The 25,472-nt window shown below is 47.1% G+C and overlaps 3 protein-coding genes across 5 annotated transcripts in view; 2 read left to right on the top strand and 1 right to left on the bottom strand.

Annotated features, from left to right (window-relative positions):
* LOC119974172 (kelch-like protein 25) overlaps positions 1-13,802 on the bottom strand; it is a 96,795-nt gene extending 82,993 nt beyond the window's left edge. The window contains exon 1 of the mRNA XM_038812877.1: positions 13,788-13,802. The gene's annotated coding sequence lies outside the window, so the exon portion shown is untranslated. The remainder of the gene's footprint in view (positions 1-13,787) is intronic.
* On the top strand, positions 1,361-16,820 carry LOC119974173 (apoptosis-enhancing nuclease-like). 3 transcript variants are annotated; one of them, XM_038812879.1, is made up of 4 exons: positions 1,361-1,496; positions 3,419-4,171; positions 6,305-6,505; positions 12,817-16,820. In XM_038812879.1, exons 2-4 carry the CDS (start codon positions 3,428-3,430, stop codon positions 13,021-13,023), a joined length of 1,152 nt encoding a protein of 383 aa, XP_038668807.1. In that variant the 5' UTR covers positions 1,361-1,496; positions 3,419-3,427; the 3' UTR covers positions 13,024-16,820. The 3 variants fall into 3 exon arrangements, with proteins under 3 accessions (XP_038668807.1, XP_038668808.1, XP_038668806.1); XM_038812880.1 differs by having other exon boundaries at positions 1,388-1,461; XM_038812878.1 differs by lacking the exon at positions 1,361-1,496 and adding an exon at positions 2,266-2,288.
* Positions 13,054-25,472, top strand: part of LOC119974175 (interferon-stimulated gene 20 kDa protein-like) — a 32,705-nt gene continuing 20,286 nt past the window's right edge. The window contains exon 1 of the mRNA XM_038812881.1: positions 13,054-14,099. The gene's annotated coding sequence lies outside the window, so the exon portion shown is untranslated. The remainder of the gene's footprint in view (positions 14,100-25,472) is intronic.

Raw genomic sequence — 25,472 nt, 5'->3', positions numbered from 1 at the left:
GTCTTTAGTTATATGAATGGATTCGAGAAGCTGGGGCTGATCTCCTTCAGAAGAGAAGATTGCGAGGAGATTTGACAGACATGTTCAAAATCATGAGAGATCTAGGGCATGATATAACGGCCGCGTTGCGCCCGAACAGGGATGCAGCGGAGCTGGTAGATCCCTCTTCTGGGATCTACCCGGCTCACCATGCCTCACGTGATCTCACCGAATCAGGCAAGGTGCAGACTCCGCACAGACAGTGACCCAAGCCGGGAATCAAACCTGGGACCCCATTGTGGGAGGGATCAGTATTTGGCAAATCTGCATGTTCGAGTGAGTGAGACAGCTAGTTCCGGCAAGTGGAGCTCCTCAGTGGAGGAAGGACTAAGTGTGGCCTCGGCGGGGTAATCAATGCTGAGACCCCGGATTGCAACAAAGTCCTGTTAGACGGCGTGGTGGTTCTTGGGAAAGTGCTGGGAAACGCCTGGCTAATCGCGCTCGACACGGGACTGTTGCAATTCGGTTAGATCGCGACCCGGAGTGTGAGTAGATAGGGAGAAACTGTAGACTTACAAACCAAGGTGACGTGCATGGACAGGTTGGCGGGCTGGGAATTGGACTAGCAGATTTGCTCTTGGAGTGAGCTGACATAGTGGTGATGGGCCAAATGACCTCCGCCTGCATCCTGGTCATTGTATAAAATCAACTTGAGGTAATTCACACATTCCTGTTTCTATAGCACGGTAGCACAGTGGTCACAGCTCCAGGGTCCCAGGTTCGATTCCTGGCTTGGGTCACTGTCTGTGCCGAGTCTGCACGTTCTCCCCGTGTCTACGTGGGTTTCCTCCGGGTGCTCCGGTTTCCTCCCACAGTCCAAAGACGTGCAGCTTAGGTGGATTGGCCAAAATAAATCGCCCTTAGTGTCCGAAAAGGTTGGGTAGGGTTACTGGGTTATGGGGATAGGGTTGAGGTGTGGGCTTAAGTAGGGTGCCCTTTCCAAGGGCCTGTCCAGACTCGATTGGCTGAATGGCCTCTTTCTGTACTGCAAATTCTATGATTCTATATTTCTTGGCAGATTGAACAATACGTTTTCATCGTCCTGATTAACTTTGTAGGGACAAAGAATTTGCACCAGTTTGTATCGTTAACTGAACATTTCACTCTGTGCAGTTTTATATGAGTTATTTTAACTCCATACCCGTCCCCGTGTTGCCTTTCCGCCTTCCGGCCACGGGCGGCGCTGTTGGAACGCCAGCGCGCCTGAGCGCCCCGAGTCGCTTCTTGTGGCCGCGGTGACTCGCCGCCGCCTCCTGTGACGTTCGAGCAGGAGCGGCCAATGGGGCGCTGGGGCGGTTGCCAGAGTAGCCAATCGGAGATCGCCCGGTGAAGCCCCTCCCCCAAAGGCGGCGGCTAGCGGACCAATCGGCGTGAGGTGGGAGGACGGGACGGGAAGGCACGGCACGTGGCAGCGGGTGCCCGGTGAGAGAGAGGGGGGAGAGCGCCACCGAACTGAGGTAACCCGGAGCCGGGCTGAGGGGCCTGGGGTAGCCCAGGTTATCTGGCCAAACACCCGCTGCTGTCTGTGGGATCTTGCTGTGTGCGAATCGCATTGTTTGCAGCCTGGGTAAACTGTCAGGCTTTGATGGCCCACAAGGCGCTACATAAATGCAGGTTACTGCATCCTCCTCGTGTCTGCCCGAGTCTCACCCCCACCCACCGCCCAATGATGCCTGGGGTAGCTGTGCTAAATTGCCCCTTAATTGGACTAATTTTTTTAATTTTAAAAATGATAATGTAAGCTGTGATTTAATTTATTCAGTTTGTGCAGTTAGTCCACAGACAAAATTGCTCACAGATCACGAGGAGAAATGTTAATGTGTTTGAGGTGTTTTTGTTTGAATCCCTACAGTGCAACATGAGACCATTCGGCCCATCGGGTCTGCACTGACCCGTTGACACACCCATGCCCACCCCGCTGCATTCCCAGAACCTCACCTGCACATCTCCAGCAAATTTAAGGGGCGATTTAGGGTAGCCAATCCACCTAACCCGCACATCTTTGGACTGAGGGAGGAAACCGGAACTCCCGGAGGAAACTCACGTAGACACGGGGAGAAAGTGCAAACTCCATGCAGAGTGACCCAAGGCCGGAATTGAACCTGGGTCCCTAGTTCTGTGAGGCAGCAGTGCTAACCACTCTGCAGTCCTAATCATTGGCCTGTATTCTCTGTTCTTTAATTAAAGCCATAGGAACCTTCCGTCTGACCAGGCAGGGGAGCCCCACTTCAAACACAACGGCCAGAATGGTAAATCATACCAGGTTCCAGAGACTTAACCATACGGCAAGAAGGAACAATTTAAATAGATAATTCAGAGTATTTATTAACTGTTTAAAAAGTTAACATGTTAGGAAGATTTAAAAAAAAAACAAAGTGTCAATTCACTGTAAGAGAAGAATGCTGAACTTTAAACAATTGAACAAACTTCTCACCACCCTCCTCAGACCAGGGCGTGAAGTGCAGACCTGGAAACCATGCAAAACAACACCTCTCTGTAAACATTTCTCTCTCACCACCTCTCTGCCAAAATAGTTTCTGAGGACTCCTTTGTTTATTCCTCGAAGACAATGAAAGTCCACCTTAGTCAAGTGTTGAAAAATTAGTCTATAATTTGTCAATAATGAAATTGGATTTTAGCTTACACAAGACTTCTTAAGATGTGTCTCTTATCTTTAGTTAGCCTAAGTGTCGACCAATAATTGATTAATATAGCTGCTTGTCATTTAAAGATAAAACACCTTGAATAGCAGCCTATTCACTCCTAACATCAAGGTTAAACTTAAAGTCACGTTAGCTTTTTTTCTGACCACCTGAGAAGGGCACATCTTAAAATTCTCATTGCCTTTTTAGAATCTGTATAAATAATCGAGTGTTAATGTGTTTATAATTATAAAAGTTATAAACTTGTGTTCCAAAATGCATTTCAAGCCTTCCTTGCATATCAATTAGTGAATTACTTATTCTTTAATTGTCTCACAATTAAGGCCGTCTACCGCCATCTACTTAACTAATCTGGATGGTTTCTAATAATGCAGGTAAATTGCTTTGTCAATTTAGTACAAAATATTTAACCTATCAATTCAAACTATAAAATGATAGTTTTGAAATCGATAATTTTAGTGTGACTATTTGGAGCACTTTGGAGCTTCTTTAATAAACTCTGAACATATCCTTCCCTGACTTGAGGGCTGAGGCATTGTGAATCCTGATTATGGGTGGAATGCTCGCCCCTTTAGTCTTTCCAATCCACTCCACCCCAATGGGTGGTGCATTTCAAATCAAGATCTCGCTGGACGATGAACTGCCAAGTGTCAGGATTCTGTTAAATTATTGCTGTGACCCTCCCCATGATAAAGGACTTTCTATTGTCTTTGCAGGTTCCAAGAATGCCAAGTGTGGCTGGCAAGAGAGTGGATTCCCCTGTCTCCAAGGACTCATCTTCTAGGCGACTGCTCCAAGGGTCTTCCAGCTCAACCCAGTTCCTCCACTGCACGTCCGGCGAGACTCTTAGTCCCAGTGGACGGACTGCGAAGCGCAAGAAGAAGCCTAGCCGGCGGCATGCGCGCTTTCTGGAAAGGAAGGCCTTTTTGGAAAAGAAAGGGATCCTGAAACTGAGTCGGTTCAAAAAGATGGAAGGACCATTTGACCAAGCAAGTGGCCCGAGTGCCAGTAACCTAAACCACACTACTCATTCCTGGGACACCGAGCGGCCGAGCGCTTCTGATGAGAATATAAATCGCTCCATCTTGCCTGGTGCTTCCCAGCCTGAAGCTGAAAGCAGCCACTTTACTTTCTTTCTAAAGTCCACAAAACCGAGCAGCAGAGCTCGCTCTGTACAAAGGACAGCCCCACTGACTCGTGTGGACTCTGCCTCTTGCCTGGCAAGCCCACCACACTTCTGTTCCAAGCCTGCCAAATATTTGGCGATTGATTGTGAGATGGTGGGCACGGGCCCCTGTGGCCGTGTTAACGAGGTAGCCAGGTGCAGCATTGTTAACTATCAGGGCGATGTCATCTACGACAAGTATGTGAAACCAGGGCACCCCATCACCGACTACCGGACCAGGTGGAGTGGCATCCGAAAGCAGCACATGGTGAACGCAATTGGATTTGATGTTGCACAGAAGGAGGTGGGTTAACTGAACATTTAAAAATGTCTTAAAAATCTTGAGTGCAATTTATAGCACACTTCCCTCTGAGTCAGGATGTTATGGGTTCAATATTCTCTCCATCCAGGCTGACACCCCTTGCCTGGTACGGAGTGCTGCACAGCAAGAGATGGCATCGTTCAGCTGAAGCATGAATCGAAGATCCCGCCTGCTTTCTTGGGCGGATGTAAGTGTTCCCATAATGCTCTTTCACAGAGGGGAGTGGAAGTGCTCCCCCGTGTCCTGGCCAATGTTTAACCTTCAACTGGCATCACTAAAATAGATTTATCTACTCATTACTATGTTGTTGCTTGTGAGATCTTGCTGTGTGCAAATTGGCTGCCACATTTAGTACATTGCAACAGCTGCCACCATTTAAAAGTACCCTTTTAAAGAGCATTTTGGGATGTCCTGAGGTTTTGAAAGTGCAATGTAAAAGCAAGTCTAATCACACCAATGACCACCTTTGATATTCCCCGTTTTATGGATTCCTTTCATATTAAAGAAGTGAATAATGGCAATTCTCAATGAGCACAACAGTGGTTCTCAGTTTGGGGGTCTGTGACCTCCAGGAGATAAGTGACGTAGGGCCAATCGTGCAGTTGACAATCACCTAGGGCATTGTGATCAAGACTAAACAAGTGAGTGGTGATTGCAGACATGCTCCCATCTCCCACTCCCATCCCCTGTCTAATGTTTTCTGTGATCTGTTCTTTCCTGCTTGTGTCCGGGTTCCTGACAAGGATAGACTGGTCCAGCAGTCTGAATCATACACACTCTTTTCACTGTTATCTGGCAGTAAGTCTGGAGCTCTGGTGCAAGGTAAATAAATAGGAGCGGATTGACTATCTGACGGTGATTGCCACTCAGAAAATTCGGCCCAGAATGTTGCAAATACTCAGGAGCATCTGTGGGAAGTGCGCGAGAAACAGCTATAACCTTTCCGAAAGGTTACTGAGGACAGTGTAAGGGTTTGTTCAAAGAAAACAACAGATCCCAGTGTGGCAATACCCTCAAACTGAGCAGGCGGCATCATTATAATTACATCTGACATCGAGTTAAACTAAGACAAATGATCATGGTGTTGATCAGACACTAACACTGGACATGGTTTGCGAGAGGAGTTTGTAATTTGAGGCATTTATTGTGACTTCTCTCGTAGATGGGTCAGGGATTGGAGTACATCTTCAGTAAAGGATGAGGAAATGATTTGAGGCTAGGCCTGGTTTGGATAGTTGGGTAGGTCTGTGGGCTGTGGTTGAAGTCGGGTCAGAGATGTGCTGCAATGGAGACGCTGTTGCCATTTTTATATTCAAGAAACTAAACACAGCCTTTCCCTGTGGTCAGTAGCACAATCATTGAAATCGGAAATAGAAACAGGAAATGCTGGATAAACTCAGCAGGCCTGGCGGCATCTGTGGAGGGCGAAACAAAGTTAATGTTTTGGGCCTAAAAGATCCTTCTACAGAGCTTTGAAATTGAAATATGGACTATGTTGCAGGGTGTAAAGACACTATAAAGACATGTTCAAATGGAAATAATTTAAAATCTGATTTATTCTTGATATCACTCACAATATCTATTTATTCATATCTCTTGAGAAGATGAGCTGTAATCCATGTAGTAAAGGGATTCCCATAGTGCTGTTGGGTAGGGAATTTAAAAATAATAATTCATGGGATGTGGGCATTGCTCGCTCCAGCATCCCTAATTGCCCCTGAACTGAATTGCCTGCTGGAACATTTCAAAGGGCATTTGAGAGTCAACTGCATGTTGTGGATCTGGTGTCACATGTGGACCAGATCAGGCCCTTCCCCAAAGGGCATTAGTGAACCGTGTGGTATTTTATGACAGTGGTCTCATTGACTTTTAATTCCTGATTCTATATTTTTTAATTGGATTCAGATTTCACCATCTGCCATGGTGGGATTTGATCCAAGGTCCCCAGAGCATTACTCTCGGTTACTAGTCCGGTTATAATACCACTACACAACCGCCTCTCCTGATGACACCGGAACAGCCATTGTATGTCCAAGTTTGAATGTTTAATGACTTGGGAAGGAGATAGTAAATCTGAAAGATTATTAACCGTTTTAAATTTCTGCTTCAATTTAGATCATGAAGATCTTGAAGGGTAAGATTGTTGTGGGCCATGCTTTGCACAATGACTTTAAAGCACTGAAGTATTTCCATCCGAGATCTCTGACACGGGACACAAGTAAGGTCCCAATGTTGAAGAGGAAGGCTGGTTTTCCTGACCGAGAATCCGTGTCTCTGAAGAATCTGGCCAAACAGCTTCTGGGTAAAAACATCCAGGTGAGTATGTGAACCAACTGATTCCTTTGCTCTGGGTGTTATATCTGGCACAAAGGAAGATGGTTGTGGTGGTTGGAGGTCAATCATCTCAGTCCGAGGACATCACTGCTGGAGTTCCTCAAGGTAGTACTTGAGGCACAACTATCCTCGGATGCTTCATCAAAGACCTTCCTTCCAGGATAAGGTCAGAAGTGGGGATGTTTGCTAATATTTGCTGATGACTGCACAATGTACACCATTCCTGACACCTCGGATACAGACCATGGTGACAATATTTAAAAGCCATTTGAACAGATACATGGATAGGAAAGGTTTCGAAAGATATGGGCTAAATGCAGGCAAATAGGGTTAGCTTAGATGGGCTTTTGATTGGCATGGACCAGTTTGGGCCAAAGGGCCTGTTTCCGTGCCGTTGATTCTATGATTCTAGGAGTTCATGTTCAAAAGCAGCAAAACCTGGACAATATTCATACTTGAGCTGACAAGTAGATTGGCCATGCTAAATTGTTCCTTAGTGTCCGAAAGGTTGGGTGGGGTTACTGGGTTACGGAGATAGGGTGGAGCCTTGGGCTGAAGTAGGGTACTCTTTCCAAGGGCCGGTGCAGACTCAATGGGCCAAATGGCCTCCTTCTGCACTGTAAATCCTGTGAACATTGACGCCACAAAAGTGCTCGGCAATGACCATCTACAAAAAGGAAGAATCTAGGTTCGATTTCTATTTATTGTCACTTGTGACATGTACTGAGATACAGTGAAAGTATTGTTCTACGTACAAATCTGGCAGATTGCTCCATACAGGAAAATATCAAACATAAATAAATACATGAAGGTACATGAACGTAGACGGTGGGTGAAGTATACAGTGTATATAGTGCTACAGTGGGTGAAGTATATAGTGCTGCAGTTGTAGAGAAGGTGCGTAAAAGGACCAGTTCAGTCTATAAGATCAGTTCAGATTATAAGAGGGCCATTCAGGAGTGCGGTAACGGCGGGGAAGAAGCTGTTTTTGAATCTATTGGTACGTTAAACTGTTTTTGAATCTATTGGTGTGTGTTCTCAAAATTTTGTATCTTCTGCCCGATAGGCCGAAAGAAGACGTTGGAAGAAAGAATAGTCTGGGTTGGGGGGGTGTCTTTGATTATGCTGCCCACTTTCTCAAGACAGCGGGAGGTGCAGACAGAGTCAATGGATGGGAGGCGGTTTTGCATGATGGACTGGGCCGTGTTCATGACTCTGTAGTTTCTTGTGGTCTTGGTCCGAGCAGTTGCCACACCAGGCTGTGATGCAGCCAGATAGGATGCATTCTATGATACATCTATAGAAATTGGTAAGAGTCATTGTGGACATGTCTAATTTCCTGAGGACGTGTAGGTGCTGTTGTGCTTTCTTGGTCGTAGCGCCAACATGGGTGGACCAGGACAGATTGTTGGTGATGTTAACACCTCGTAGTTTGAAGCTGTCACCATCTCCACCTCCGCGTCATTGATGCAGACAGCAGTGTGGACGACACTTTGCGCCTGAAGTCAATGACCAGCTCCTTTGTTTTGCTGACATTGAGAAGCGATTATAGCCATTGCACTCCTCCACGAGGTTTTCTATCTCCCTCTTGTATTTTGACTCGTCATTTGAGATCACGAAAATGACGAGAATATCATCAACCCTAATTTGCATTCATTTCAATCTCATTAACGAGATTGAAGTCAAATGCAGCGCTCTCCTGGGAGTTTTTTTTTATTTTTTTAATTAATTTTAAATTTAGTGTATCAATTCATTTTTCCAATTAAGGGGCAATTTAGCGTGGCCAATCCACCTACGCTGCACATTTTTGGGTTGTGGGGGCGAAACCCACGCAAACACGGGGAGAATGTGCAAACTCCACACGGGCAGTGACCCAGAGCCGGGATCGAACCTGGGACCTTGGCGCCGTGAGGCAGCAGTGCTAACCCACTGCGCCACCGTGCTGCCTCTCTCCTGGGAGTTAATCCGATTCCCCAGCGGGAGGTCAGGCGGACGTCGTTTAGTACTCCTTTTCAAAAGCACGATACTAGCGCAAAGACTTCTGAGGAGATGAGTAGCCATTTCCATTTTCTGGCTTACAGCTCAACAGCACCAGAGCTGCTGCCCCAGTGGGGTTGGGGGGGGGGGGAATTACCCCCTCGGGTTGGGCTTGGTTGGGGAGCAGAAACCCCTGGACCGGGGGAGTTAGGCGCTTTGCGTCTGTGAGTCCTTCAAGCCATCTTTAAATATTGTGGAGACCCATAACAGGGCAAGCACGGCTGCAGCCCGTCTCCTACCAAACTCTCCCAGGACAGAGCCCTGCTGCAGCTTCTTTCCTGAAATTCAATTTCACTCCCTTGAACTGTGAGCAGCCTCTAGCTTCACAGCTGAAGGCTGTTTCAAGTGAGGAATCAGCCTTGTTAGTTGTGAGAGCATCTGTACTAAGTGAGGTTTGCCAGCACAACTGGCTCATTGGCTGGCACTCTGAGAGAAGACAGGACAGTCATGGTAAGTGGTGGAGGAGGCTTGTGGGATTTAAGGGTCCCGGGATGGAAGCTCTAGCATTGTCAGTCTCTCTTCTTCTACAAATCCTTCCAGATAAAACTATGTTTGTTGGTGTTGATCCCGTGGAGCCTGGCCTCGCTGTGCTTGTGGCAGCCGAGGCAAGCAGATGCTGCAGAAGGTAGCAACAATTTTGTGGTTTATTGCTACATCTAGGTGTGTCCCCAGCATGCACATCCGAGGTGGAGGCAGCCTGTTGCATTCTGCGCCCTGCGGTCTTTGATGCTGTTGGCAGACATCCTCTGGAGGACCTGGAGCCAGAGGGCCCTGACCAACTTAGCAATGTCACTGGCATCACCATGCCATCCTGTTCTGCCTGCTTCCGTTGAGATGTGCCTGTGGCCGGGGGGGGGGGGGGGGGGGGATTCTGAAGAACTGTAGACCGCTGTAGTCTCCTTGGTGGTAGACCCCGGGTTGGCTTCCAGCGCTTGCTTCCTGACTACACCTGTAGGGCCCTGGGGAACTCCATGGGATGGAGGAGCAGCTCAAATGAGCTCCAGAGGCCTGAGTCATCTGGTGCTGCTGTCTTGGAGGCACCCATTGTCTGCACCATGGTGTCGACGCCCTCAGCAATGCTTCTTAGTGACTGGGCCAGGCTCTGCCGTGCCTCGGCAATCTCCCTCTGCGTCTGGGACATGTCCCTCACCGACTAGAACATGATGTTGAGGCCCTCGGCCATGGTCGTCACAGACTGAGCCATGTCTTAAGCACCACCACTCAATGTCATTCTCCAGGATTTCCACTGCGGTCTCCACCCGAACAGTATTGGCCTCGATGCCACGCATTGCCGGCATCATCTCCTGTGCCTGAAGCCTTTGGGATTCCTCAAATTGACATTGCAGTCGCTGGAGTGTCGTTTACACCCCCTCCTGAACCTCACGGCTGTTTCCTATTCTCTGTGTCAACTCTGAGAGAACCAGCTGTGTCCTGGGACCCAGCAAACCTCCGACTGCCGTCTCCCTTGAATGGTCCTGCCATCACCTGATGTGCATCAGATCACCGGATTGTGCCCCAGAACCTGTCCACTGGTGTCTCGCCATCGAGGTGGTTGTCTCTGCGCTGGTGGAAGGTGTGGGTGACAGCTGTGACACCTCACTGGGGATCTCCAATGATCTCTCCTCCGAGGTGTTCTCTTAGGGGGGTGGGGGGGGTGTGTGTGGAGGTGGCGTGGTATATTACTCCAGATGGCCTGGCCTCATCAGATGGAGATCCATTGCTAGACAATGGATATGGGATCAGTGAGAGGGATGGATCATTTTGTCAAGTCATCTGGGTGAAGGGGCAGTGGATCCTCACCACTCTGGTGCAAGCCAACCTTGCTCTTGGTGACTGCTCTCTCCTTGTAAACCCCACGATTTCCAGGCCTGTTCCTCATGGGTGGTGCGGCCTCGAATCTTTGGGATTCCTCCCCCTGTTTTGGCCCTTTCCCATTCACAAAGAGAGGACGTTGTGAGCCACGCGCTTGATGGTTCAGGCAGGTCTATAGCAGGTAGGCACCACAACCTGGACACGAGGATGTGCTGGTGGGTGCCAGGGTGAGGAACAAACTTGAAGATCGGATGTGGGGAGTTTGTGCGGGAGGGGTGGCAAGTGGAACTGATGCCAGGAGAGGTGATAACTTGCCTTTGCAGTTCGGTGGAGGTCGTTGGTCTTCCCAGTTGTGCTGCCCACCCTCACAGACGCCGCGACTGCCTCCTAGGTGGCATTGCTGACCCTGCTGCTAGTCCTCCGAGCCCCTTGTGGGAACAGGGTGCCCCGCTTCTCATCCACATCGTCGAGAAGTCTTATGCGGTTGCCATCCCCAAAAGGAGGAGCAGGTCTGCGTGCTGACGGCTTGTGTATTAACAGGGAGTGAGTGGTGTGGGAGCTCTTAAAAGCAGCTCCTTGTTAGCGGCGAGCAGCTGAGGCGCGAATCACACGATGAGGGAACCAATAATATCAAGATTTTTGTGGGGGCTCATTCTGTTGAATATGGGCTGCGATCTCGCCGGCGCGGCCATTGTGAAACTCCCTGTCAAACGTGCCCTAAAATCGGCCTTTAACTTTGATCCGCTGTATCACGCCCATATTGTACAACCTTCAATCTACCAGCCTTTATGCTCTAACTGGTTCCCATAGCTGCTGTAATTATAGAGTTGCATCATGTGGTGCATTACACATGAAACTAGTTAGTTCATGCCCGACATAATCAGGAACTGAAACTCAGCTGATATATAACCGCCTGGTTACTGCAGAAACAAATGACGCAGAAGCAGATTTGTTTACTGGGGTTAGCTATTGGCCCAGGGTGTTGGAAACTAGAATCAACCAACTTGCCAAAAGGAGGAAGAAGAGGTGACCCCAGCCTTGTAGCTGAAAGGATTAAAAGTGTACACAAGTTACATCGGGTGGCTTCTGGTGCTGCCATTAGTGAGTCCACCGTGGCTCCGTCGGGAGCACTCGTGTGTCTGAGCCTGAAATGCAATGGTTCATACCCCATTCCAGGACTTGAGCACAAATTCTCTGCTGACAGGGATTGTGGTACAGTTACAGTGAGGGATGAGGGGATGATTGAAGCTGGGCCTGTTAGGAGTAGTGAGGTGGGACTGTGGGCGAGCTCGGGTCAGAGGTGGGGTTCTATCTTGGCGGTGCCCAAATTTCTTTGCGGATAGGGGAGGGGAAAGAGATGGAAAGTTAAACTGGGACCCTATGTAGCTATTGAGGAGGAATCAATAGCCTTTACTCAACAGTGACTGCACTTTAGTCAGCAACTGGCCGTGATGTGGACACAGTTTGAATCATGATCCAAAGGCAAATTATGTTGGGTTTTTTGTACAGTTTCATATGGCATAGCGCATGCCTCCTTCATACTGCAGTCATCGATGGATGTTCCCAGCTAGCTGGGGGGATTCAGTCAAGTAGGAAGCCATGGTTTATCGCCATTCTGATGTGTTGTGTGCTCCAACTCTGCTACACCCCCAGTCCAGCATATTATAACTGACTTCTGTTCTTTGTTTGAGGGATGTAGCGGCGCTAGGCCAGCATCTATTGCCCAACTCTAGTTGCCCTTGAGAAGGGCATCCTTAGTTGCCCTTTTCCGCTGCAGACCCTCCAGTGTAGGTACACCCACGGTGGTGTTGGGGAGGGAGTTCCGGGATTTTGACCAAGCGGCAGTGAACTCATTAATGCAGCAGCACCTGAAGCCGCCCTATGTAATGTTTGTGAACTTTTAGTCTTTTCCCGTGGTACAAAGCTGGGGTTGCCTCTTCTTCCTTTAGGCAGGATAAGCTTTGGGGAGTCGGGAGCTGAGTTACCGCAGGATTCCTAGCTTTTGACCTGCTACAGTATTTATGTGGCTTATCCAGTTCAGTTTCTGGTCTGGGGTAACACCACAGGATGTTGATAGTGGGGGCAGAACAATAGTTGGGATGGTGGGGTGTCATTGATTAGGGGAAAGGATCCGGCATGATTCCCATTCCTGATGATGACTGCTGCTGACATCTGTACAGATGTGGGTGTCTGGTGAAAGCGGGGTAGGATTGGCTGTGATGCCCCTCGCGGTTGACGTGTCTATCGCCACGTGCTCTCCAGCCCCGTGCATGCAACTTTGGCACTTGGGCAGGGTGATTTGAGGGGTGGGGGGGTTTTATTTGGTAGCTGCAGAACTATGCCCTGCGGGGCAGATGTTGAAGAATTTTGGTTCGGATCGGAGGTGGAGGTAGGACAATATTTTCCTCTTCTTTATTGACCATGATTTCCTTTTGTTGTGACAGGTTGGCAGAGATGGACACTGTTCAGTTGAGGATGCCTGTGCCTCCATGGAGTTGTATCGACTGGTGGAAATTCAGTGGGAGAAGAAACAATACAATCGGCTGTCGGCAACGGAACGCGAACACACAGCTTCTGAAACAAACTCTGAAATCGATCGCTACATGGGCGACCAGTATTGGCCTGCTGATTTGCACGAGATTAGTAAATGATCAGACAAACTATTAATCTACATCAGGAGCAGAGATGAACACTATTGGAACAGTCTAAACTCCAGTGGCTGTGATGCATTCTTATGGTTCAATTGTTCTTGGGTCTTCCCTCTCCATCTGAACGACAAAACAAATATTTAATCTCTCACTAACTTTTACCAATGAAATAGGTCTGGTGGGAAGAATGCAGTGCTAAAGGTTTGAGATCTGCTAATGAATCAGCATAGATGCATGATCTTCCTGCACTGAGCGGCTTGGTACTGCGCCAAATAGTGGTGTTTGCCACCAAAATGCTATAAGGAGTGTGAGTGTTGCTATTCCCTGGGGACCTGGGTGAAAATAGAGTCCTGGGGCATCCCAGTCCTTTTGTCGGTGGTCAAGTGTCAAAAGTACCAAACTGTACTCTGTGAGAGCAGGGTAGCCGTTGTCGGAAATGGAGGGATGTTCAATAGTGGGTGCTGTCCTGTGGTCAGGATGGAGGCAAATAGTCGGGGCACAATCGAGGGAGAGCTGCAGTCAGTATCCACCCTTTGCCACATCTAACCTGGTAGTGCTTGGTGCTAACTCATTTCACTTGCCTTGACATTTAAATTTGTGGATGATTTGTCTATTAGGATAACGGTTGTGTTCGTACATGGAACAATTACAGATTGCTCCTTTTTTCCAAAAAACGTTAATGTGATCAATTTCTTTTCTCCCTTCCACCTGAATATGGTGACTCTATCTGCTAACTCTTGCTGGGACACAATGCAGGTGTTACTAACCTCCCTCCGGTTGCTATCTCCTCAGGAGTCCAGCCCTTACACTTATCTTCGAGGCCCCAAACAGGAAGATCACCAGAGCTGAACAGCAGGTGGTGGTCCTTCTCCGCGAGGCCTGTATTGGAAGGAGTTGCAGGTTAAATGAAGGCAGAACGTTTGTTTCTTTCCCCTGTGACATCATCAGTGAGGCAGTGATTTGTGGGAGCCATTCCCCATTGATGATGTCACATGAGGGAGGGGTTCTTGACAAAATGTCTGCTCCGAGGCTGTCTAGACAGTATAATTCAGACTAACAAAAGCATGATGGAGATGGCAGTAAGTGTACCGCGCCAGTTCACCTCGGCTAATGAAGTGCTTTGTTCAAGTTTTGGGAAGGGTTGGCGAGAAAGGCTCTGTTTGGATTCTATTTATGATCGTAAATTAAATCCGTCATCTTGTGGATTAATGATAGAAATTCCCTGGCTCATTTTAGCCCCCTCCCCGCTAAATTCTCTAATCCCGGTCTTCTCTCTCGATTTTCGCCTTGTGTTAACTAATTTCCTGTCTAACTCACTGTCTTTATAACTGGTTCATGTTCTCGTGTATTCCATGTTCCAGCTTTGCTTTGTCTAGTTTATGTATCTGCATTATACCAAAGAGCTATGGGCTCAAGTGGAAAACTGAAGGAAAAATAATTGCACTACAACTTTAAGTAATTTTGCGACAAAATGGCCCCTTGGTCTGAAAACCTTGTTGAATGTTGTGAAACATTGCCCACTTAGTGGGAGTTTGCTGTGATTATATGCTGGGTGTTGGGAGACCCCGCCCTTTCACTGGGCTGGGGAAGAAATACGGCGGAGTGAAACCTGCTCTCTTGCTGCTTTAAATGGCTTGTTGAGTTTGGATGTGGACCCCAAAATATGCCGCAGCACTCCCTGTCCCAATTTCCTTTCCTCCTTTTGTAAAGGTCTGGTCCCCCACTAGAACGGGGATTCCTCTTGTGCATCACCCTGTCCGTTTTATTTCTTGTGCAATCCTTTTTTTGTGATACCCTTTTACCGAGGAAGCGTACGCTCCGAGGCCACTCTTCAGCTGAGGCCTGACTTCACCACCTGCCTCCAATGAAGATGAGATGCCGTTGCGGTATTTGAAGAACAGGGGCGAAGAAAAGCAGTTTAATTAATTGACCATTTATTGTGAGGCTATTCGCTGTGCACAAAATGGCTGCTCTGCTTCCCGACAACATAGCCGTTGAATGGCAAATAATTCATTGCATGCTGAGAGTTTCAAAGCATTGCTGAGATGTTACCTCAATGGAAAGTTTTTTTGGGTGTCAGCTGTGGCCCGACCATTGAGTAGTACTTGTGTCTCTAAAGGGGGAATTAAGCCCATATTCCTCTGACTCAGACTTGATCCAATGGCACTTTGCTAAAAAGGAGGTGGATACATTACTTTGGTGTCCTGGCCCAGATTTATTCCTTAACCAGCAACTAAAAACAGCTGAACTGGTCATTATCACACTGCTGCTTGTAGGATCCTGTTGTGCAGAAACTTGCTTTAGCACACAGGGCTAAATCGCTGGCTTTGAAAGCAGACCAAGGCAGGCCAGCAGCACGGTTCAATTCCCGTACCAGCCTCCCCGAACAGGCACCAGAATGTGGCGACTCGGGGCTTTTCACAGTAACTTCATTGAAGCCTACTTGTGACAATAAGCGATTTTCATTTCATTTCATTTCATGTCCTACGTTGCACTACACTTCAAACATACTTCATTAGCTGAGTTCATGGAACCTGCTACAGCAATGCTTTACCCACTGCCTGTGCATCTTTGATTTTGTACTTCTATGTGTTTTTGTTGGGTTTTTTTCTCAATTGGCGGGACAGCTGGTTCGTGATGCAGCGCGACGCCAGCAGCGTGGGTTCAATTCCCGAACCGGCTGAGGTTACTCATGAAGGCCCGACGTTCTCAAACTTGCCCCTCGCTTGAGGTGTGGTGATCCTCAGGTTAAATCGCCACAAGTCAGCTCTCCCCCTCAAAGGGGAAAGCAGCTATGGTCATCTGGGATTATGGCAACTTTACTTTTACTTCAGTGCGGTCTACATTTTTCTTTCCGTTCTAAACATTAGTTGAAGATTTACAAAACTGGTTTGGAACGCATTGTAATTCTTTCAAAACAAGTCCTTCAGGCAGGAGGAACTATCAACCATAGTTGGATGATCGATAAGAATTTCTAGTAGTTTCTGTTGTAGTTTGCATGTTTTATTTGTTCTGAGAGGTACATAGATATTGCTATCTATATTTGACGTGCCGTTTACCTTTTCTTTGCGTTTTATTTTTGGTTCGTTGCTTTGCAGCATTGTCAAATCATGATGGTTTGGTCTGAAGCAGAGCAACCCGGAAGATCCCAAATTGGCATGGGGGGGGGGGGGGGGGGTTGGGAGACACTATAATGCTACCATTGATCAAGCACCCCATGGTGAAAAAAGGTGTAAAACTCATCAACCAGTGTTACCGCTCCTCTTTGCTACTCCCTTGACAACAACAAACCCCCCCCCCCCACGACGACCCTTCAACCCGACCAATGTGTGGGGACGTTTGGGTTTGCAGTGAGAAGTGAGGCTTTCCACTGATGAATAGCTTGATGACAAGTTGCCTTATTTGTGAGAAAGCAGGGCTCCCGCAACCGACACTCAAGTCAATTGGTGCCTTCAGGAGAGCAAGGGAATGAGTTCCATTGTATGTGTTTGCAATTGCTTTTCACAAATAACCGAAAGTAGATGAGGAAGACCACTTGGCCCATCATAGATTGCTCACCCACAAAGGACCACACAGTCACCATCATTGCGTTTCACAGGTTTTGTTCATGGGACATCACTTCTGTTGCTCCCCCAGTCGTGACAAGAGTTCCTGGTGTAAATCCTAATCTTGCTGTTCACTACTTTCAACCAGCGTCCGCCTGTCACATTCAACCAGTCTGATTGGAGGGCTGAAAGATTTGTAACCTTCTGGATGAATTTGCCGCGTGGTTTGTTGGACAATAAATTATTTTCAAACAATCGGCCATTGTCTTTATTATTCTGTCAGACATGTTGGTTTCAACCGCATGTGGTCTTCGCTACACCAGCCGGGTCTTGGGATGTCCGATAGAACCCTGGACACAACAAACACACTTCGGTGCAGCAAGCTGCCACTGAAGGCAGGGTGAAACCCACATCCTATTGTGGGTATTATAACCCGCTATTAGCATCCATCAGATGTGGCAACACATGGAATGATGAAATGGGGATATTAGAACTTTTGGGTCTTAATTTGTGACTACAGTGGATAGCACTGTTGCTTCAAGCATCAGGGTCCCAGGTTCGATTACCGGCTTGGGTCACTGTCTGCGCGGAGTCTGCATGTTCTCCCTGTGTCTACGTGAGTTTCCTCCCACAAGTCCCGAAAGACATGCTGTTAGGTAATTTGGACATTCTGAATTCCCCCTCTGTACCCGAACAGGTGCTGGAATGTGGCGACTCGGGGCTTTTCACAGTAACTAAGAATAACTAATAATAATAACCTTTTATTGTCACAGGTATGAAGTTACCTGTGAAAAGCCCCTAGTCGCCACATTCCGGTGCCTGTTCGGGTAAGCTGGTATGGGAATTGAACCCTCGCTGCTGGCCTTGTTTTGCATCACAAACCAGCTGTCTAGCCCACTGAGCTAAACCAGCCTTCATTGCGGTGTTAATGTAAGCCTATTTGTGACAAAGATTATTTTTATTATTACAGGCAGTGCAAAGCAAACTACAGTGACGTGGTAAATTCCTATATCAAACCACATAACTCTGTATTTCACAATGAATGAGTTTGAGGTACCGAAGGCTGTTGTGTAGGCAAACAAAACAGGCCAGTTCCCCGAGTATTTGTCTATACCTGAATTGAGATGGGTGTTTTGAATACTGGCATGTCCTGCTGTTAACATAGAACATACAGTGCAGAAGGAGGCCAATCGGCCCATTGAGTCTGCACCGACCCATTTAAGCACTCACTTCCACCCTATCCCCGTGACCCAATAACTCCTAACCTTTTTGGTCACTAAGGGCAATTTATCATGGCCAATCCACCTAACCTGCACATCTTTGGACTGGGCCCAAACCAAGGTAGACAACGTTATTGACTTGCAGTCCGTTTGCATTTTCTGCTGCAGGCTCCTTGGTTTGGGCCCAGTTTTGGACTTTTCTGAGTCTACCTTGGTTTGGGCCCAGTTGGCTATCCCAGGGAATGCAGATTTGAGGGATTTGCAGATAGGGTCCAGAATTGCTTGGCACTCCCAGACTGTTGGTGGCCAAGTGGAACAGGCAGTGGCAAACTAGCGTTGGACTGAGCAGTGAGACCTTGTAAGAGATCTACCATGCGGAATTAGTGAGGAACGTGCGACACTAAAACTCAGTAGAAATTTGAGTTAAAACTTCTCGGATGCAAACAATAATTGTTTATTGCCTCTATTTTATTATAATTGAGAGTCACTTAAATCTTATTCTCTAAAAAGTCTGGCTAGCAAAAAGGACTTGAAGAGAAGCAACTTGTACACAATTTAACTTTTAAAATAATACAGAAATGGTTTCTTGCTTATGGCACAACAGCGTGCATTTACTTCAAGAGTTAGAGTGGAAAAGTGAAAAATAGAGATAGCGAATAGTTCAGATCAAAGTATAGAATGATCGGGATAAAGATGGCCGTACGGACATTCACAGTTACAGGAAATCATCAGTCTTTAGCCATCTATCTACACCTCTAAGTCATCCTAATTGATTTGGGTTAGAATCAAATGAGTTTGATTTGATGGTTAGCTGTCAATCTTTAATGTGCAACATTAGCTTTAAATGTTTCATGTGAATACTTGTGCATGTTATGGAATGCAATTCTGTGCTGTTATCACGAGCAGCTTAAACTGGACTTCTGCTGACTTAGCTGTTATCTGTGTTGTGAACAATGGTGCCTTCATATTACGATGGTGTTGCTATGTCCCTGATCTGATAAATGGTACAGCACAAGTAGAGTGTCAAACTGTCTTGCAAATGTATTTGTTAGCTCAGTAAAAGTGTTGCTTTAATGTATAATGGAATTATGCTGTTTTGTGTCTCTATGTTTTGAGATGGCCTGAGATTATGAGTGAATGTAAAATGGGTATTTAAAGACTGAGGCTTAATATTTACACTAAATAGCTATCTTTTACCTATCAGGTGTATTAGAAAATAGTTGGTTTCTACAGGCCTGTTCTTGAGTTGCGGTCAGGCTGGGTGGTATTGTGACCTGATTTTCATACTCCGCCCCATCTTGAATTTTCCCCGGAGTTGATGGACCTGTTACGGGATCTCTGTTTGATTTCATGGCAAATCAAACTAGCCACCACTGGTAGGTTTTATTTTGGTTTTAGAAGTTGAGAACTTATTTGAAACTCAATGACTTTTGGGATCCCAAAAGCATCAGCTTCTCCATCCCCCACCCCTTCCTCCATTGGCCTAAATCTCTGGCTCCAGGGATAAAAATGAAATCAACTTGGCTTCATCAACAATTGCAGAATCAGGATTCGGATCTCTTCATTTTGCTTGTGGAGCTAAAGCTGGTAAACTGATTATGTTCTACGACTCTTGGGGGGGGGGGGGGGGTCAGAGGTCAGAGCCAAGTGCTCCCAGGGCAGATGTATAATCACTGCCCAACAAAATGCTTCAGTAGTTAAGGGGCAACACGGTAGCATGGTGGTTAGCATAAATGCTTCACAGCTCCAGGGTCCCAGGTTCGATTCCCGGCTGGGTCACTGTCTGTGCGGAGTCTGCACGTCCTCCCCGTGTGAGCGTGGGTTTCCTCCGGGTGCTCTGGTTTCCTCCCACAGTCCAAAGATGTGCGGGTTAGGTGGATTGGCTATGCTAAATTGCCTGTAGTGTCCCTAAAAAGTAAAGGTAAGGGGGGAGGGGGGTTGTTGGGTTAGGGGTATAGGGTGGATACGTGGGTTTGAGTAGGGTGATCATTGTTCGGCACAACATTGAGGGCCGAAGGGCCTGTTCGGTGCTGTACTGTTCTACTTCTACTTCTAGTGTCCCCCATTGTGTGATATCTGTAAAATGGAAACGCCACCACAGTCCCAGAGGATGCTCTCTCCTTTGAGAGCTGACTGGTGGTGATTTAACTTAAGGATCACCACACCTCTGGTGAGGGGCAAAGTTGAGAAGGTGGAGCCTTCATGAATAACCTCAGCTGGTATGTGAATTGAACCAGTACTGGTGTCGCTCCGCATCATGAACAGGCCGTCCAGCCAACACAGCTCACCGACTCCCCATTTTGTGGCATCTGACGCTCTGTGTGAATGCCAATTTACAGTAGGTAACTGGCTGGTATTATGTGATAGTCACTGTGTTTTCATGTCTGGGGCATGGAATCAAATCCAGTAAATATCATGCAGTCTTATCTTTTCACTGATTACATGTGCCAATTGTGAAGTGTTTTTATGCTGAAGGTCATCGCCAGCTGGTAATTGGATTAAAGTTTCATTGAGTGGATACATTGAGCCAGTGACGAAGACTTCTGAGGCAAGTGAATTCAGGTTGGACTTGATTGCAGATCCCAGAGGTGAAGATCTAGTTTAAGAACATATAGGGATACCTGATCAGTCATTTACAAAATCGTGGCTGACCTTGTACCTAAAGCTCAGTTGCTCACCTGCTCCATATCCCTTAATGCTCTTGACAAATAATCAATTGGTCTGAGCCTTGAGAGTAACATGACTGCTGGCACCTTCTGGGAAGAGGTCTAGATTCATCCTATCCTTTGTGTCAAAGTGTGCTTCCTGATTTCAAACCTAAATGGCCTAGATATAACTTTTAAGATTATGCTGCTTTGTACTGGATTCTCTCACCAAAGGACTTAAATTTATCTTTATCCACCACCAAAATCTCTTTATTGAATTAAACACCTCCCGTAGATTGTCCTTCCATCCTTGACACGTAGAACAGCGTAGCCATCTCCCGCTTCCAATTTCTAATGGGTTTTTGGTTATTCCTTAAGGCAGTAGTGTGCAAACAACCTGGGGAATGTTTAAATCACAGTGTTGTAAATTATGAAGTTGGAAGTTGGTAAATTGGTTAGTTTGTAGGATAGCACTGAGTGATGATGGAGGCTATTGGTTGTGTAAACTAGTTAATTACTAGGGCAGCTCGGTAGCACAGTGATTAGCACTGTTGTTTCACCACCAGGGACTCTGGTTCAATTCCCGGCTTGGGTCACTGTCTGTGCAGAGTCTGCACGTTCTCCCCGTGTCTGCGTGGGTTTCCTCCGGGTGCTCCGGTTTCCTTCCACAAGTCTCAAAGATGTGCTTGTTAGGTGAATTGGACATTCTGAAGTCTCCCTCTATGTACCCGAACAGGTGCCGTAGTGTGGCAACTTGGGGATTTTCACAGTAACATCATTGCAGTGTTAATGTAAGCCTACTTGTGACACTAATAAAGATTATTGTTCTAATTAGTGTTGATAATTGCTAATGTTGATAACTAGTGTTAACAAAGGGCATTTTCAGGCTGGAGGATGTCAGATCACATTGGATTATTACTGCTTGACAAGGTACGAGGCAGTTTCAGCATTTTGCTTCGAAAAGCCTATTCAGCAGGCAGCACTGATTGCTACCATTAAATGGTTAAACGTGGCCATTGCAAGCATGTCAACAGCTGGTTCTAGTCCAATAAATGTCATTGTCATTGGCCTTGTCCTTTTTAATCTATTGAGGACAATTTGTACAGATAGTAAAGGAAGATAAGTTGTTACCCGCGTTATATTTGCTTAGCCCAGAGATGAAGATCCTTTGCGTTTGGCTCCACTATGAGCTCAACCTCTTCCTCACTGCTGCGTCCTCCCTGATCCATCTCTGCCTCCATCTCTCCTCCTTGATTGCCAAAACTATAATCTGCGCTTTTATCACCTTGTGACTTCTCCATCAATCCCTTTGCAGGGCGCTCTGATTTGACCATTCAATAAAGACAAATCCTCCAGAATGCTGTCCGAACTCGTTTCAATCTGCTTCCTCATTACCCCACCCCTCGCCAAGATTGCTACTTTCTCCATAAGCACACCCTGGTCTCCTGCCCATCTCACTTGTTTCTTCCAGTCCTGTTCCTGCACTCCCAGTAGTCAACACTGGCCCACTTCTACATCGCTCCTGAATCGTAAGTAAATCATACACATTACAAACATGGAAGACATCCCGAAATGAATAGCTGCAGAATAGTGAATCACATATACCCAGGGATGAGCTACAGGTTAGAATCTATTCATAAATAGTTTAGATGGAGTCAGGAGGCTGGAATTGAATATGTGGGTGGGTTGCAGGGTCCCAGGTTCGATTCCTGCTTGGGTCACTGTGTGGAGTCTGCACGTTCTCCCTGTGTCTGTGGGTTTCCTCTGGGTGCTCTGGTTTCCTCCCACAGGTCACGTAAGACGTGCTGTTCGGTGAATTGGACATTCTGAATTCTTCCTCCGTGTACCCGAACAGGTGCTGGGATGTGGTGACTAGGGGCTTTTCACAGTAACTTCATTGCAATGTTAATGTAAGCCTACTTGTGACAATAAAGATTATTATTATTATGTGGAGGAATAAGTGTGGGAGAAAAGAGATTCCTTCTTCACATAGTTCACTTTGAGATTAAATTTGTTTGTTCAAATGATCAGATTCAATTTTTAAGACACAGAAATCTCACTTTTGCTATGTAAGAATCATGGAACCCCAACAATGCAGGAGGCCATTCAGCTCATCGAGTGTGCACCGACCCTTTGAAAGTCCACTCTACCTCAGCCCAATCCTCCGCCCTATCCACCAACGTTTCCGCCAACGTGAGGTGATTCCAATGGGAAATCCTGTTGTCAAGCGGTGGGAAATGAAATGCCGTTGCCAGAGAACGGCGCATGGCCGAGAAGCGCACGGCTGGGGAACTGAGAATCCAGCCCACCGTTTGAAATAATCGTGGAAATCAGGCTGGACCTCGGAGTTTGTGCGCGATGCCTATGCACAGGGGGTAAGAGTGGACTGAATTGAGAGCAGGGCCCACTTGGGTGGGTTGTGGCAAAGTACTCATTTAAGGAAGATGGAATTTTGAAGGGGCGGCCCAATAGCACAGTGGTTAGCACTGTTGCTTCACAGCTCCAGGGCCCAGGTTTAATTCCTGGCTTAGGTCACTGTCTGTGTTGAGTCTGCACATCCTCCCCGTGTCTATGTGGGTTTCCTCCGGGTGCCCCGGTTTCCTCCCAGTCCAAAGATATGCAGGTTAGGTGAATTGGCCATGATAAATTGGCCTAGGTGTCCAAAAAAGGTTAGGTGGGGTTCCTGGGTTGTGGGGATGGGGTGGAGGTGTGGGCTTAGGTAGGATGCTCTTTCCAAGGACCTGTGCAGACTCGATGGGCCGAATGGCCTGTACTGTAAATTCTATGATTTAAAGCCAGTAGATGGAGGGAGGCAGCCAATTATTCCTGCCTGTCCCACCCTCAACAATAGACTGGAAACAACAGGAAACCCAATTGTGATGTTCCTGACCATTGACCCAGCTGATATGAGCTAACTCCTAGGAACATAGGAAGTAAGGAATAAAGGGATAGGAGAAGGCCACTCAACCCTTCACATGTATTCTGCCATTCAATTGCATCATAACTCCATCGCCGCCTCAGTTTTACACCTGTTAGAGCCCTCACTTAGCAAAATGATTTCTCTCAGTTTTGAGACCCCCAGCAGAGAGAGTTCCAGGTTTCCACCGCCACTTGTGTGAAGAAGTGTTTTTCCTGACATCACTCCAGAATGGTTTATTTCCCATGTTAAGGTTATCCTCCCTTGTCCCAGACTCCTTCGTCAGAGCTCTGCACAGAACTTTGGACCCAGCCCAGTGATTGAAATTCTTTGCTATTTTTAGCGCCTAGGTTACCACATTGTGTGCGAGTCAGCTGGTAAAAATGCACGCAAGGTGGAATTTTGACTTGCTGTTGTGTTAATCAGTGAACTGGTATTAGCATACAATGTGACTTTAGTCCCTGGGTTGTGTGAGTCAGTAGCAGAACCATGTGGTGGTGCATTTAACGAACAACATGTCAAGGGAGCAGGAGGTTAGAGATGCATAGTCAGAAAAAGCAAATAAGCTACACATGTAACAGGAAAGCGGTTTGAAATTGTCTTTCTTTAGGGAAGAATTTTAAAAGAAATTTAAAATGTTGCAAATACAGAGCAGGTTTGTTGGTTCACCAGACTAATTCCCGGGATGGTAGGACTGACATATGAAGAAAGACTGGATCGACTGGGCTTGTACTCACTGAAGTTTAGAAGAATGACAGGGGAGCTCCTGGAAACATATAAAGTCCTGATGGAACTGGACAGGCTAGATGCGGGAAGAATGTTCCCGATGTTGGGGACGTCCAGAATTAGGGGCCACAGCCCAAGAATAAAGGATAAGCCATTCAGGACGGAGATGAGGAGGAACTTATTTTCTGAGAGTTGTGAACATCACAGAATCATAGCATTTACAGGGCAGAAGGAGGCCATTCGGGCCATCGAGTCTGCACAGGCTCTTGGAAAGAGCACCCTACTTAAGCCCTTAACTCCACCTTATCCCAGTAAACCCACCTAACCTTTTTGGACACTAAGGGCAGTTTAGCATAGCCAATCCACCTAACCTGCACATCTTTGGACTGTGGAAGGAAACCGGAGCACTCGGAGGAAACGTACGCGGAAAATGTGCAGACTCCGCGCAGACAGTGACCCAAGCCGTGAATCGAATCTGGACCCTGGAGCTGTGAAGCAACTGTGCTAACCACTGGCCTATGGTGCTGCCCCAAATTGAATACTGCACCATATTTAATGGTGGTGCAGGCCCGAAGGGCTGAATGGCCTACTCCTGCAACTGTTTTCAATGTCCTTGGCAGCAGAAAGTCAGGTTTTTCTTTTAGAGCAATAGAACCCCAAATAACTGAGTTAAAGGATGTCCAAATGCACCTTCGTTCCTGGCATCCACTATGCTCAAGGGTGTGTGGCTGTGTGAGAGGGCGTCACTTATTTCTGTGGGGCAAGGCTAAGGGGTGGGGGATCAGTAGGGTAAAGCTGGCTGGATTCAGTGGGAGGAGGGAGGGTAATGGGGCGAGTTAGCTGGCTTGTAATGCAGAACAAGGCCAGCAGTGCGGGTTCAATTCCCGTATCGGCCCCCCCGAACAGGTGTCGGAATGTGGCGACTAGGGGCTTTTCCCAGTAACTTTATACTTACATAGAACATAGAATTGTACAGCACAGTACAGGCCCTTCGGCCCACGATGTTGTGCCGATCAAGTCTGAAACTAAGGTCAAATCAACCTACTCCCTAATCATTCTAGTGCACTCCATATGTCTATCCAATAACCGCTTGAAAGTTCCAAAAGTGTCCGACTCCACTACCATAGCTGGGAGTGCGTTCCACGCCCCAACCACTCTCTGAGTAAAGAACCTACCTCTGACATCCCTCCTATATCTTCCACCATGAACCTTATAGTTATGCCCCCTTGTGACAGCCACATCCACCTGAGGAAAAAGTCACTGAACATCCACTCTATCTATCCCTCTCATCATCTTGTACACCTCAATTAAGTCACCTCTCTCCTCCTTCACTCCAAAGAGAAAAGCCCTAGCTCCCTCAACCTTTCCTCATAAGACCTACCCTCCAATCCAGGCAGCA

This window comes from Scyliorhinus canicula, chromosome 12 (assembly GCF_902713615.1).
Source record: "Scyliorhinus canicula chromosome 12, sScyCan1.1, whole genome shotgun sequence".
Lineage (NCBI taxonomy): Eukaryota > Metazoa > Chordata > Chondrichthyes > Carcharhiniformes > Scyliorhinidae > Scyliorhinus > Scyliorhinus canicula.
The sequence above is the reverse complement of the archived record's forward strand: the minus strand, read 5'-3'. Positions and strand labels throughout refer to the sequence as shown.